General features: G+C 44.2%; 1 protein-coding gene across 5 annotated transcripts in view; it reads right to left on the minus strand.

Annotated features, from left to right (window-relative positions):
• The window catches only part of vwa10.2 (von Willebrand factor A domain containing 10, tandem duplicate 2), a 31,838-nt gene that overhangs the window by 8,139 nt on the left and 11,358 nt on the right, over window positions 1-12,341 (minus strand). The window contains exons 1-4 of one of the 5 annotated variants that reach the window (XM_042108219.1): window positions 2,810-2,929; window positions 2,337-2,430; window positions 2,109-2,211; window positions 192-410 (exon numbers count right to left, since the gene is read on the minus strand). In XM_042108219.1, coding sequence (XP_041964153.1) covers window positions 192-395 — 204 coding nt within the window. In that variant the 5' untranslated portion in view covers window positions 396-410; window positions 2,109-2,211; window positions 2,337-2,430; window positions 2,810-2,929. Of the gene's footprint in view, window positions 1-191; window positions 411-2,108; window positions 2,212-2,336; window positions 2,649-2,740; window positions 2,771-2,809; window positions 2,930-12,341 lie in introns of those variants that run through there. The other 4 variants (XM_042108214.1, XR_006034809.1, XM_042108240.1 and 1 more) reach the window with 4 other exon arrangements.

The raw sequence follows: 12,341 nt of genomic DNA on the forward strand, positions 1-12,341 counted from the left end.
CGGCCCCCCTCTAACATGACCCCCATGAATTTTGGCTTGCATGACGCCCCTGCATGGGAGGGGAAATATTTTAGAGCCTACAGTGCTTTGTTTTACTCAGGGTGTATGCCATTCAATGCTGTGCAGATCTGGGATTTTTGGCTGACAATACAGAGTGCCCCTCACTCTGGCGCCCCCTGTTGGACACTCACAGCCAAGGTAAAGTTCTGACCCTGGGCAGTGGCCATTGCGCGGCACACTTGGCCAGTCTTGCGGAAGATGGCCCTCTGGGTGATGTCCCGGTGTGTAAGTGAGCCGCCCCCTGGGGAGAGAAGCGGCTTAAAGGTTTCGGTGAGCGGGGGGATGAGCAGCACTGCCCAGAGCAGAGACGCGTGGGTGGTCATCTCAGAGACCATGCCCACAAAGACTTCCTGTGAAGAGTAAATGATTTGCCCTTAAAAGAAGTTGCCAACAACACAGTTCACAGGAAAGACAGAAACAGTCAGACCCTTTACCCTGCCAGTTAAGGCATCATAACATCAACAAGGCCGGACACCTGGGGCCTGTTGCATAAAAGCAGAATTAAGACATCCCGGATAAGTTACTGAGCTGTGCTCAATGAATCCAAAACAAGAGCGTACAGGCTTAATTGGTTGCACAACGAGCAAGCCAGGATGAGCAGACACAGATTCATCAAGCCAGGTGAAACCTATCCTGGATAAGTGCGCGCTCACGGCTCCCTCAAATAGACCCCGCCACCGATCACAGATTCACTGATTCACCATGGCAACTAGAGCGGCTTCATTGCTTCTTCTACGGTGTGAAGTAGGTAGATAGCCTTCTCACAACAGCAACACCTCTGTTAAGGAGAATATTGCAACTAGTTCCGCGACCACCACGTGTGAAATGGTTAGGTCCCGTGATGTCACATTGTCGCATGACCAGTCAGGAATGGCGAGTATGTAAAAGTTAATTAATGATCACAAACGTTTAAATAATGACAGTGGGTCTAGGTATATGTGATAATGTGTAGTGAGCAGTGGAATAACTATTGGTTTCCGTTTGTGGTGACTGCTGACTGAGATAAGGGATGAGACTAAATAGATCCTGGAACTTAGCCTGGTCTGGAGCAGGCTAGCTCCACAGAATAAATCGCCATGGTGATTTATACCATAACATATCCTGCTGCCCCCTATCCCGCTTTTGTGCAACTGGATCACGGATAAATTGAGCCAGGATAACCAAGATATCCCGGCTTAATCCCGTATCCTAGTTTTGTGCAATAGGCCCCTGTATGGCTTCATTCTCCTAACAAAACAATGCCAAAGGTCCCTTGTTGTAAGAGGTTTACTAGTTATTCTGAGTTAATTTACCCAGGTCTGTCACTACACCATGTACTTGGAATACGTCCCTGGACACTGAAATGGGCTTATTAATCGTTCCTTGTTGTCGCTCTCTCAAACACACATCCTCACTCCTACGCATTCGCTCATTCTCCAACACGGCAAAAGTTCCTAACAGACCAATTTACATTTGTGCTCGTTTAAATGCTCTTTAAAAGTATGTTCTTTATAGATGGTCACTGATTCTAAGAGATCACAGCTTCAAATACATACTGTAGTATCCAAACTCGACCCTTCAAAGCTGTACAAAGGAGCCAAACTGATCAGTAAGCAGCACTACTGATTTGCCAGAAACTGATGAAGGCAATGACTCAAACTCAGCACAGCTTTGATATAAATGGAGCCTTACAAAGTGAGTAAAGTTCTGTTACTGACATCTAATAAGCAAAGGTGTGTTCAGACCAAGTTCTAGTGCAGCTGATATCAGAACATTTGTAATGTTTTGTTTATTCTAGGGAGTGCTGTGCTGTGCTGGTTAAACACAGCTCATGTTCTGAGATAAGAGTGGTTTCATGTTAAGACCACATTGGAAAGGAGCCAGAATAAAAGTTTAGTACATTTGTTATCAGTGCAGTATCAGTGATTGGTTAAAAATGTTTATGACTTGCCATCACACCACCAATATGAAACATAACTAGAATGATACATCTTCAAAGCAAAATCAAAAAGATGTTTCTAGAAATGTAATCAAGTTCAACAATTGTAAAAAGTCCGATGATTTTCTACCTGTTCAGGTGAGGACCGGCCTGGGAGCGCTCAGGTGCTTCTCAGCTGCATGAGTGAGTCCCTAGTATTTAAGCCGACGTCTGCTCCTCCCTCCCTTGACTCACTGCCCCCGCATATACGGGTGCAAGAGTGAGGGAAGTCCCATGTTTCATTAGCAGTGTGTGTTTGTACATTTGCCTTTCATAGAGAATGGTTCATGCCATCCAAGAATGACGCACACACACACACCTGCCAAATTATCCAAAGGCATATCTGGCCTGATCAGTTTGGACAATGGTACCCTGTTCCCCATCTCTATCCAATTACTGTGGCTGTAGAAGTCCTGTACAAAAAGAGACATTAGTGTTAGTAGTGACATTAAAGAGAGGATGTGTTCCTGTATCTATCGCAGGCAGTAGGATGGAGTTGAGAAATGTCCAACTAAGCAGATGACAGCTGTACAGATGGAGTGAAACAGAGAACTGGTTATGTACAGTAGGCTACTATCAGACACCATCAAGCACCATTAGGCTACTATCAGGGACTATCTGACTACCATCAGGCACTATCACATCGGAAGTATCCAGGATCATAAAGTTTAGTACATTTTTTATCAGTGATTGGTTAAACATGTTAATGATTTGCCATCACACCATCAATCTGAAACATGACTAGAATCTCACTCCTCATTCCAGCCATCAAAATCTGGGGCATGTACTCACAACCACCTGCACTCACAGGCCTTGGCCAATCAAAGGCTTAATAAGAGTCAGGTGTGTTCATTCAGGGCTGGAGCCCGGGGGACAGGTAGAAAATGTGAACACACCTGGGTTTCCATCCAACTTTTCAATGTGAATTCTGGCCATTTTAATATGATTGGATTTTGTGTAAAAGTTCAAATAAAATGTAAAAAATAAATCACTGGAGGGAGTAGATACAGTATTTCAACTGAAGATAAAGGAAGCAAGTTGATTCACAGTCAAATCAAATTGCCTACAGTATATCATGTCCTTCCTGGAAGGCTTTTCAGCACAAACATTTCCGATGGAACATCAGCTGTGTTGTAGTGGCTATTGTTTTAGTGTACCTGTTTACATGGACCCTGTAGGGTGTTGCACATAGTGAGTGAGCATGTTAAGATGCTGAAGGATTTATGCACGTGTCAAAATTAAATAGAGAGTTGCCCTGTTGGGCAGTGAATATGAAAGGAGCAGAATATAACAGAAGATGTTACACTGACGCTCCACCGGAAATATATTGCTGGCTGACAAGCCTTCCGTTGCATATAGTCCATGATTTTATTAAGTGTCTGATGAAGTTGTCCTTGACAGCCGACGGTTATGAAAATGCAGTTACTAAAAAGTTCTCTCTTGATTTAGGAAATTAATTCACAAAACACCTATAAGCATGGAGAGCAATTTGTGTTATTGCAATAATGCATGCACTTGTGTGTGTGTGATAGATAGCTAGTTAGCTAGCTAGCTAGCTAGCTAGATAGATAGATACTTTATTGATCCCCAAGGGGAAATTAAAGAAAATTCAAGTGTGTGTGTGTGATAGTGGGTGTAGTTTCAGTGTAGCTGACTAATTCTTTCATTAAATGTCATATTCTGTCTCACTGTTGTCCTTCACAGTAGCAGGAAAAGCTCTATAGCTCCATTGTCTTTATGAACAGCATTGCTCAATGGGAGACATGGTCACCTGTGCGGTTGTGTAGACTGTGACTTCTAAAATTAACTTGAAAAACGCTACTCTGCTCTGCTCTTGACCTGACCTGTTCTTGACCTGCACAGTACGTGTTGGCAACAATACCTCAAGCAGCATCACACTGAGCACAGGGGCCCCCCAAGGCTGCGTGCTCAGTCCGCTGCTCTTCACCCTGCTGACGCATGACTGCACTGCAACCTACAGCAACAATCACATAGTGAAATTTGCTGACGACACAACTCTGGTGGGTCTCATCACCAAGGGCGACGAGACTCAATACAGGTTGGAGGTCGACCATCTGACCACGTGGTGCAGGGACAACAACCTCCTGCTGAACGTCAGCAAGACCAAAGAGATTGTTGTTGACTTCCGGAGAGGTCACACCCAACACCTGCCACTGACCATCGACGGTGCTGTGGTGGAGAGAGCGAGCAGCACCAAATTCCTGGGGGTGCACATCAGTGAAGACCTCTCCTGGACCACCAACACTGCATCACTGGCGAAGAGAGCTCAGCGCCGCCTGTACTTCCTGCGGAAACTCAGGTGAGCAAGTGCTCCACCAGCCATCATGACCACATTCTACCGAGGCACCATTGAGAGCATCCTCTCCAGCTGTATCGCTGTGTGGGGCGGAAGCTGCACTGAATACAACAGGAAAGCCCTGCAGCGCATAGTGAACACAGCTGGAAGGATTATTGGTGCTTCACTCCCCTCCCTGAAGGACATTTACACCACCCACCTCACCCGCAAGGCGACCAAAATTGTGAGTGATGCAAGTCACCCCGCTCACAATCTGTTTGATCTACTGCCCTCTGGGAAGAGGTACAGAAGCCTGCGCTCCCGCACTACCAGACTCACCAACAGCTTCATACACCAAGCTGTAAGGATGCTGAACTCTCTCCCTCCTCTCCCCCCTCCACCCTCAGCTACATAACATCCTGGACATTGGACCCACAATGGCCGCCTGCACTACTCCACTTGCACACTTGCACACTTGTACACTTTACAACTTGTTGTTGTTGTCCTGAAAACACAACACTTCTGCTGCTCTTACATAACTTGCACCACTATGCCACTTTCTTTCTTACTTAGGTCAAACAGAACTACCCAAGCCTTTTATTGGCCTGACTTTGCACTAGTATTTTATTGACTGTCTATGCACAATTTCAACCAAATTTTGCTGCTCTTATTTTTTCATTATTATATGTGCCCTCTTATTTACTTATTTACTTACTTTTTTGTTTACTTGAATGTTATGTTTGTCTGTGGACTTAAATTGGTAAAATATGTCTTGTCTTCACCGTGGGATAGTGAGAAACGTAATTTCGATCTCTTTGTATGTCTGGAACATGTGAAGACATTGACAATAAAGCTGACTTTGACTTTGACTTTGACTTTGACTAATATGACAGAATGTGGCCATTCTGGAACTGTAGATCATTTGAATGCTACCGCCAACTGCTGATGTCCGACACTAAAGAACCTTCATGTCCAGCTGTATGGAAGGAACCTTGATTTTGGAGGTCAATGGTATGAGGAGGAGAGGATGGGTCATTTGTAACTCTTGAAGTGTTTGATCTGTTTGACTGACATTTCAACTGAGGTGTTCAACCCTTCATTAGGTGGCCTAAAAGCTGGAGGAGCAATCATAGGGAAGTCCATTGAGTAAAGTGAGGTATCTCTTGAGCACAAATGAAGATGAACAGGTGTAGCAACATAAGCAACTGGCAAGTGGAGTATTCAAACATATGACAGAATCTGGTAATAGTGATTTCTTGTCTGCGAGCACCTATCTCTCCCACCAGTAGTCTTGGTGCTCCTTGGCACTGACAGGTATGATGAAATGGTTGGGCACATTTGGTCTTTTGGTACAGAAGAAGAAGGTTACTCTGGCCGGCCAGCGAACCCTTCTTCTTCTCCTGTGTTTTGTCTGAACCACACCGTTTGGCTGAGTATCAGAGCTCCTGATTCAGATCTTTTTCATTTTCACTTATCTGCGATCAATGCCACAAATCAACATTCTTATTTCCCTTAATAACCACCACCTTTCGCTTATACTTGCTTCTCTCTCTCTTAATTCAAGTTAAGTTTGGATTAATTCACTGCAAGGTGAGATGTATTCACCTCACATACCTGGCTGAACATTTGGTTTTAGAGATAAGTGCACCAAACAAACACCTGAAGTTTGGACATTGAAGGGCCCAAACCATATCTCCTACTCTATTTCACATGAAAGTCAATGTGTTTTTATCCTTCAGCATAACAAGATAAAGATGTTAGACCTTAGCATAGACATGGTCTTTATAAGGATGATGTTTGAGACTTGCTGATATTGTTGCTGAGTGATTGATTGCCATAGAGATTATTACAGTGCATGAAAATGCACTGTTCTGTTATCCGAAGTCTTCTTCTTCTTCTTCTTCTTCCCACCAAATTTCTGCGTCTAATTCAGCTTCAACCGTTTAACGTAAAACTTCGTTCAAACTTTGTAACGTAGGTCTTGAAAAGGACACTTGAGGAATCTATTTTTCACTTTTGTAAACTTTATACTTTTTGAGATATTAACAAAAATCAAGCTTATTTTTCCCCATAGACTTTGCATTAGCACTATGACATCACAATGGACTAATTAACTTGATTTGCACCTGTATCAACTTCCAGCTGCTCAACTAGGACCCATCAAAGGGCCAGTTAAACTGATTGCACCTGTATCAACTGCTTTCTGCTTAACTAGGCCAACTCAAAGCCATAGAAAAAGAGAGTTTCGATACTCTTTGAAGTCGCCGCTACGCGGTTCACGTACACTTCAACAGTTCCAAACAGCTCTTTGCGCGTCGTGTCATTTCAATGGGATAGACAGCAGCAAGTGCGTTATTGAACGGGAAACATTACAACAAACCAAAAACAAGTGTTATTACGTGTTAGCATGCTTACATTATAGTGTCAATTATATAGTGCGAGTATAATTAGTTTGCAACATCGATCTAAAATATGTTCTTTGGTAGTTCTAACATTGAACGTTTGTTTCCTTGCTGGACATGAGCTGTTATTGGATTCCTACATTTGCCTGTATCACGCTACATATACTTTACTTACATTGTCAAAACGTAGGCTATGCATTTTGTATCCTTTTTGTGTGTGGACATTAGATCCAGTGTCCTTTTCAGTTCGTTTGGTGAGATGAAGATGAAGGTGCCCCCCCCAATCTACCACACAACTTTGATCATTGTAAGACTAGCAATAAACGTCTATCAAATATATAAATATATGAATGGCATTCAGTAGCCTAACACCTTAAATTTTAAAAGTTTGATCAATGCATTAAATCTGTTCAGTTCTTTTAGAGAAATAGCATAAAGGTGGCCACCACACGGCCTTGGTAACATTTTAAGACTAAGCCATAAACATGTCAAAAACACATAGGCTAAATAAGAATCAATAACAACTTAAATGTGAAAAATTTGATTAATACTGCAAGATAAGACACCCACTGTTTCAATAACACACTTGTAACTCAATAAGCAATCAACTATTTCAATAAAATACTTATAACTTATATATTTCAGCCGGCTGGTGAGACTACAGCATGAAAAGGATGACTGATACATGTTTTCAATAGAATTTTTATTAAGTTTTCAATGTGTGTTTAAAACAATAATAGGAACAAATGCAAAAAAGACTGGGAGGAAGGTATGGTGAACACAAGAAGAGATATCCGCACACTGTCTCTAAAGCTCCCAATTTAATGGTGGATGATGATACACAACGTTTCGACCACTCAGGTCTTCGTCAGGTGTCTACAATAATTCACTATTAAATAATTTAACTATTTAAACTACTCAACTATTTAACTGTTCAGCCATTTCAACTGTCAGTTGTTATCAACTATGACTCCTGCCAACTGTTTCCAAATAAAAGTTTGTTTGGCATTTTATGTTAATATACAGTATGTTTATATTTTCATGCACTGGTAATTTCCTCGAAATTACATTTTCTAGTTTCAGTTGCTGACCTTAGCTGTCAAAAAGAATCATGAGCTGCCTAGATTTAAACCCACTCCTTTCCTCCTCCCTTCTCTCTCTCACTCTTATTTCTGTCACTGTCTTTCTTTTCATTTGGATCACTCCTGTGCAGCTTCACATTCATGCAGTGTTGCAGGCACCTCCGTAATGCCCAACACTGTCTCCCACAGTTATAATGGGCAGTGATGTTGGACGCCTGTACCTGTGCATGTGTGTATAAGTGAAAGAGGGAGACCACGCATGTGTTTGTGTCGTGCTAAGGGGGACACTCAAAGCGACATACAAAATAACATTCAAGGTACATTGCAAAGGAGAGCTTTGATACAATTATTACTGCTACTAGAGGAAGTATGTGAACTTGTGGGAGATGCCTTAACATCCCAGGGGGGCTCCACAATGGACAGACTGTGTAAGCAGCAACAGAAGGCCAAGGAAGCCTCGCCAGAGACTTTCTAATGTGGAGACACAGCACTCAAAAAACCCTCCATAGAAATGCATGGGGTTCGTTTCTCACGCAAATATGGCCGCTGTCTCATATCTCTAATACTGTTTCAGTATTAGGGACCGAAAGTATGAGTAGAAGCTGTACTGTGGTTAGAGGCGCGTGCCACTCGCTTGCTGTTCTGGGGCATTGTGCTGCTGCACTCAACTACTGTCCCGTGATATTGGCCCACTGTCCCGCGGGGCTCTCCTTGTCTTGTGCTAATTGCCAGAGTTGTTCCGCACCACTGTAAAGCGTCACTGTGTTGTTACTCTTGCCACTTACTGTCCTGTGATTGTTGCTAACTACACCAGCATTACTGTAAAACTGTAATGTTACCCATTTCACAGTTGGAAAGTGGCGCAAAACACTTAAGTACTGTAAGTGGCACGGGACCCAGGCAAGTGTTACAGTAAAGGAGAACAGTAGCAGTACAGTAGTTTTTGCTGCTACTGCAGTACTGTTTTTGTTTAGATATGTAAGTGCATTGATGCAAAGGTAAGCAAAAAATGCTATGAAGTTGGAAGTTAAAAAAAATTAGATGAACCATTGTTTCAGCAACAAATAGATTTTATTTTCTGGCATTTAAGCATGCCAGCTTTCTATTTGTGGTGGCATCTTGTGGACCCCCCTTTCTTTTTTTTATTTGGCCTGCCAGTTGGTTTCTGGCCCTGAGCTCTGCTCCAATCCGGCACATGACAAACTTGTCAAGGGCCAGATCCTCTATTGCCTTCCAGTGTGCTGGGTGATGTATTTGTAGCTCACTGAAGGCTCCACCACGTTGAAGAGCCCCCTTTAGTCTCCTGGCGAGCCCCTTTTTCTGGCCAGACTTCGGGGAGGGTTTTCTTCACCATGTTTTCACACTTCATAATGCAGTCTTTGAAGACTTTGGAGGGTTTGTGGAGGCTGACCGATGCAGTGTATTTTTTAAGCTGTATGAAGGATCCCTCCCTGGAAACGGTGCTGTAACTGTTCTCTGTGTTATTTCTTTTAACTAGTGCACACACACACTCCCAGCATCGCCCGAGTTCAGGATCCTCCGCCACCTTCCTTGTGACCCATCCAGCCACGTAGGCGAGCGCCTCCTGCTCCCCTTTCTGCTTCTCTGATGCGTTGTTTCCAACAAGGCTGATGTCCACATGGGGGATGCTCTATGATGGGTAATGGCAAAGTAAGGGTGGGTAATGGCAAAGTAAGGGTGGGTAATGGCAAAGTTTATATATATATATATACTTTGGTGTGTGTGTATATATATATATATATATATATATATATATATATATATATATATATATATATATATATATATATATATATATATATTAATTGTATTATCATAATGTAGTTGATTGTCTGATTTGTGTTGTGTTCATAATCATATAGCATTAAGCATTATCACCTGCTCATGGACGATGTCCATCAGCTCAGGCTCAGGTTCACTCTGTAGCAGAAACACATCGCAGAAGGTTGTGAAATGTTTTCATTTTTTTGTTATTGTTCATGATTGGACACTAGAATGAGCTGCAGCAACTGAGTGGCATCATCAGGAATGCAATTTGTGGCGCTTTCCTGAATGTTGACTATATTGCCAACAGATGCAATCCTCAGCGCTGCGGTGAACTCCCTGGCCGTGGGGTGGAATCGGTGCCCTCCCTTCCCCCTGATGACTGAGAACAGGTTCTGCAAACACAAGTAAGTGGACCATTGTGAACTTGAGAGTGAAGGCATTGCAATGTTAACAGTACAACAAAGACAAGCTGTAATACCTCTAGGCAGTCCTGATTTAGTTTTGATGTGCAGAGGTAGTTCACTCCCTCACACATCAGCTCCTGATGAAGCTTCAGGATACTTCGGATGCTAAGCACCAAGCCTGCGTGGCATAGTGGTGGTCTTGTAGATCTTGAGAAGGATTGCTCTATCAGATTTAGGTTGGAAACTGTTGTTTGCTTGTCAAGAAGATGGCAAATGATGAAGTGTTTAGCAGTCTGTGCTTTTCAGAATGTCTGTGCAGACCCCTCAGACTGGCTCTCTGACTTCTCCCTTTTCTACTTTACCAACGCTACACTTCACCTTTTGCCGTTACCTGAACTTACCCAAACTTCCAGGTTTTGACCCAAGGAACACAACTCCGGAGGTAGTCCACCCTGCTGGAATCTGCACTCAGAGGCCTCCTCCACCATTTGGTGTCTTTCATACTCCTGCAGAATCAGTGTCACAACATTTCATATGGTGCTCGGTGAAATAGCCAATGCACACATGAGGGCAGCGCGATACCCATGGTGACTCATGGTAATGGAGATACAGAGTGCCGGAAAAGTGAAGGGAAGAATAATTCAATATAAAGTTTCTTGTGCTTTCTGCAGTAACCTTTTGTTTTCAACAGTATCACGTCTTTCTTTCTCAACTCCGCTTTGAAGCACAAAACAGCACTTGCCCACAGAAGACCCCTCCCCCTCCACACGAGCAGCCCCTGTGCCTCTCTGCCGACAGCGTGAAGAGGACACTTAATGCTATCAACACCCGAAAGGCAGCAGGCCCAGACAACATCCCAGGTCGTGCGTTGAAGGACTGCGCTGAGGAGCTTAAGGATGTCTTCACAGACATCTTTAACACTTCCCTGAAGCAAGCCATCGTCCCATCATGTTTCAAAGCTGCCACCATCATACCTGTGCCGAAGAAAACTGCTCCATCCTGCTTCAATGATTACCGCCCCGTGGCACTGACACCCATCATCATGAAGTGCTTTGAGCGGCTTGTCATGTCACACATCAAATCCATTCTCCCCCCCACCCTGGACCCCTTCCAGTTTGCATACCAAGCCAAACGGTCCACAGAGGATGCAATCTGCTCTGCCCTCCATCCAGCCCTCACCCACCTGGAAAAAAGAGACTCATATGTGAGATTGCTGTTTATAGACTTCAGTTCTGCATTCAACACCATAATACCACAACAACTCATCTGCAAACTTGACAAACTGGTACTCAGTACCTACCTCTGCAACTGGCTACTGGACTTCCTCTGTCAGAGGCCTCAAGTAGTACGTGTTGGCAATAATATCTCAAGCAGCATCACACTGAGCACGGGGGCCCCTCAAGGCTGCGTGCTCAGTCCGCTGCTCTTCACCCTGCTGACGCATGACTGCACTGCAACCTACAGCAACAACCACATAGTGAAATTTGCTGACGACACAACTCTGGTGGATCTCATCACCAAGGGCGACGAGACTCAATACAGGTTGGAGGTCGACCATCTGACCACGTGGTGCAGGGACAACAACCTCCTGCTGAACGTCAGCAAGACCAAGGAGATTGTTGTTGACTTCCGGAGAGGTCACACCCAACACCTGCCACTGACCATCGACGGTGCTGTGGTGGAGAGAGTGAGCAGCACCAAATTCCTGGGGGTGCACATCAGTGAAGACCTCTCCTGGACCACCAACACTGCATCACTGGCGAAGAAAGCTCAGCGCCGCCTGTACTTCCTGCGGAAACTCAGGCGAGCTAGTGCTCCACCAGCCATCATGACCACATTCTACCGAGGCACCATTGAGAGCATCCTCTCCAGCTGTATCGCTGTGTGGGGCGGAAGCTGCACTGAATACAACAGGAAAGCCCTGCAGCGCATAGTGAACACAGCTGGAAGGATTATTGGTGCTTCACTCCCCTCCCTGAAGGACATTTACACCTCCCACCTCACCCGCAAGTCACCCCGCTCACAATTTGTTTGATCAACTGCCCTCTGGGAAGAGGTACAGAAGCCTGCGCTCCCGCACCACCAGACTCACCAACAGCTTCATACACCAGGCTGTTAGGATGCTGAACTCTCTACCCCCTCCACCCTCAGCTACATAACATCCTGGACTTTGGACCCACAATGGCCTTGCACTACTCCACTTGCACTACTCCACTTGTACACTTGCACACTTTGCCACTTGTTGTTGTTGTCCTGAAAACACTTCTGCTGCTCTTACATAACTTGCACCACTATGTCATTTGCATACTTAGGTCAAACAGAACTACCTCAGCCATTTATTGGCCTGACTTT

The sequence above is a fragment of the Alosa sapidissima genome, chromosome 1, assembly GCF_018492685.1.
Source record: "Alosa sapidissima isolate fAloSap1 chromosome 1, fAloSap1.pri, whole genome shotgun sequence".
Classification (NCBI taxonomy): domain Eukaryota; kingdom Metazoa; phylum Chordata; class Actinopteri; order Clupeiformes; family Clupeidae; genus Alosa; species Alosa sapidissima.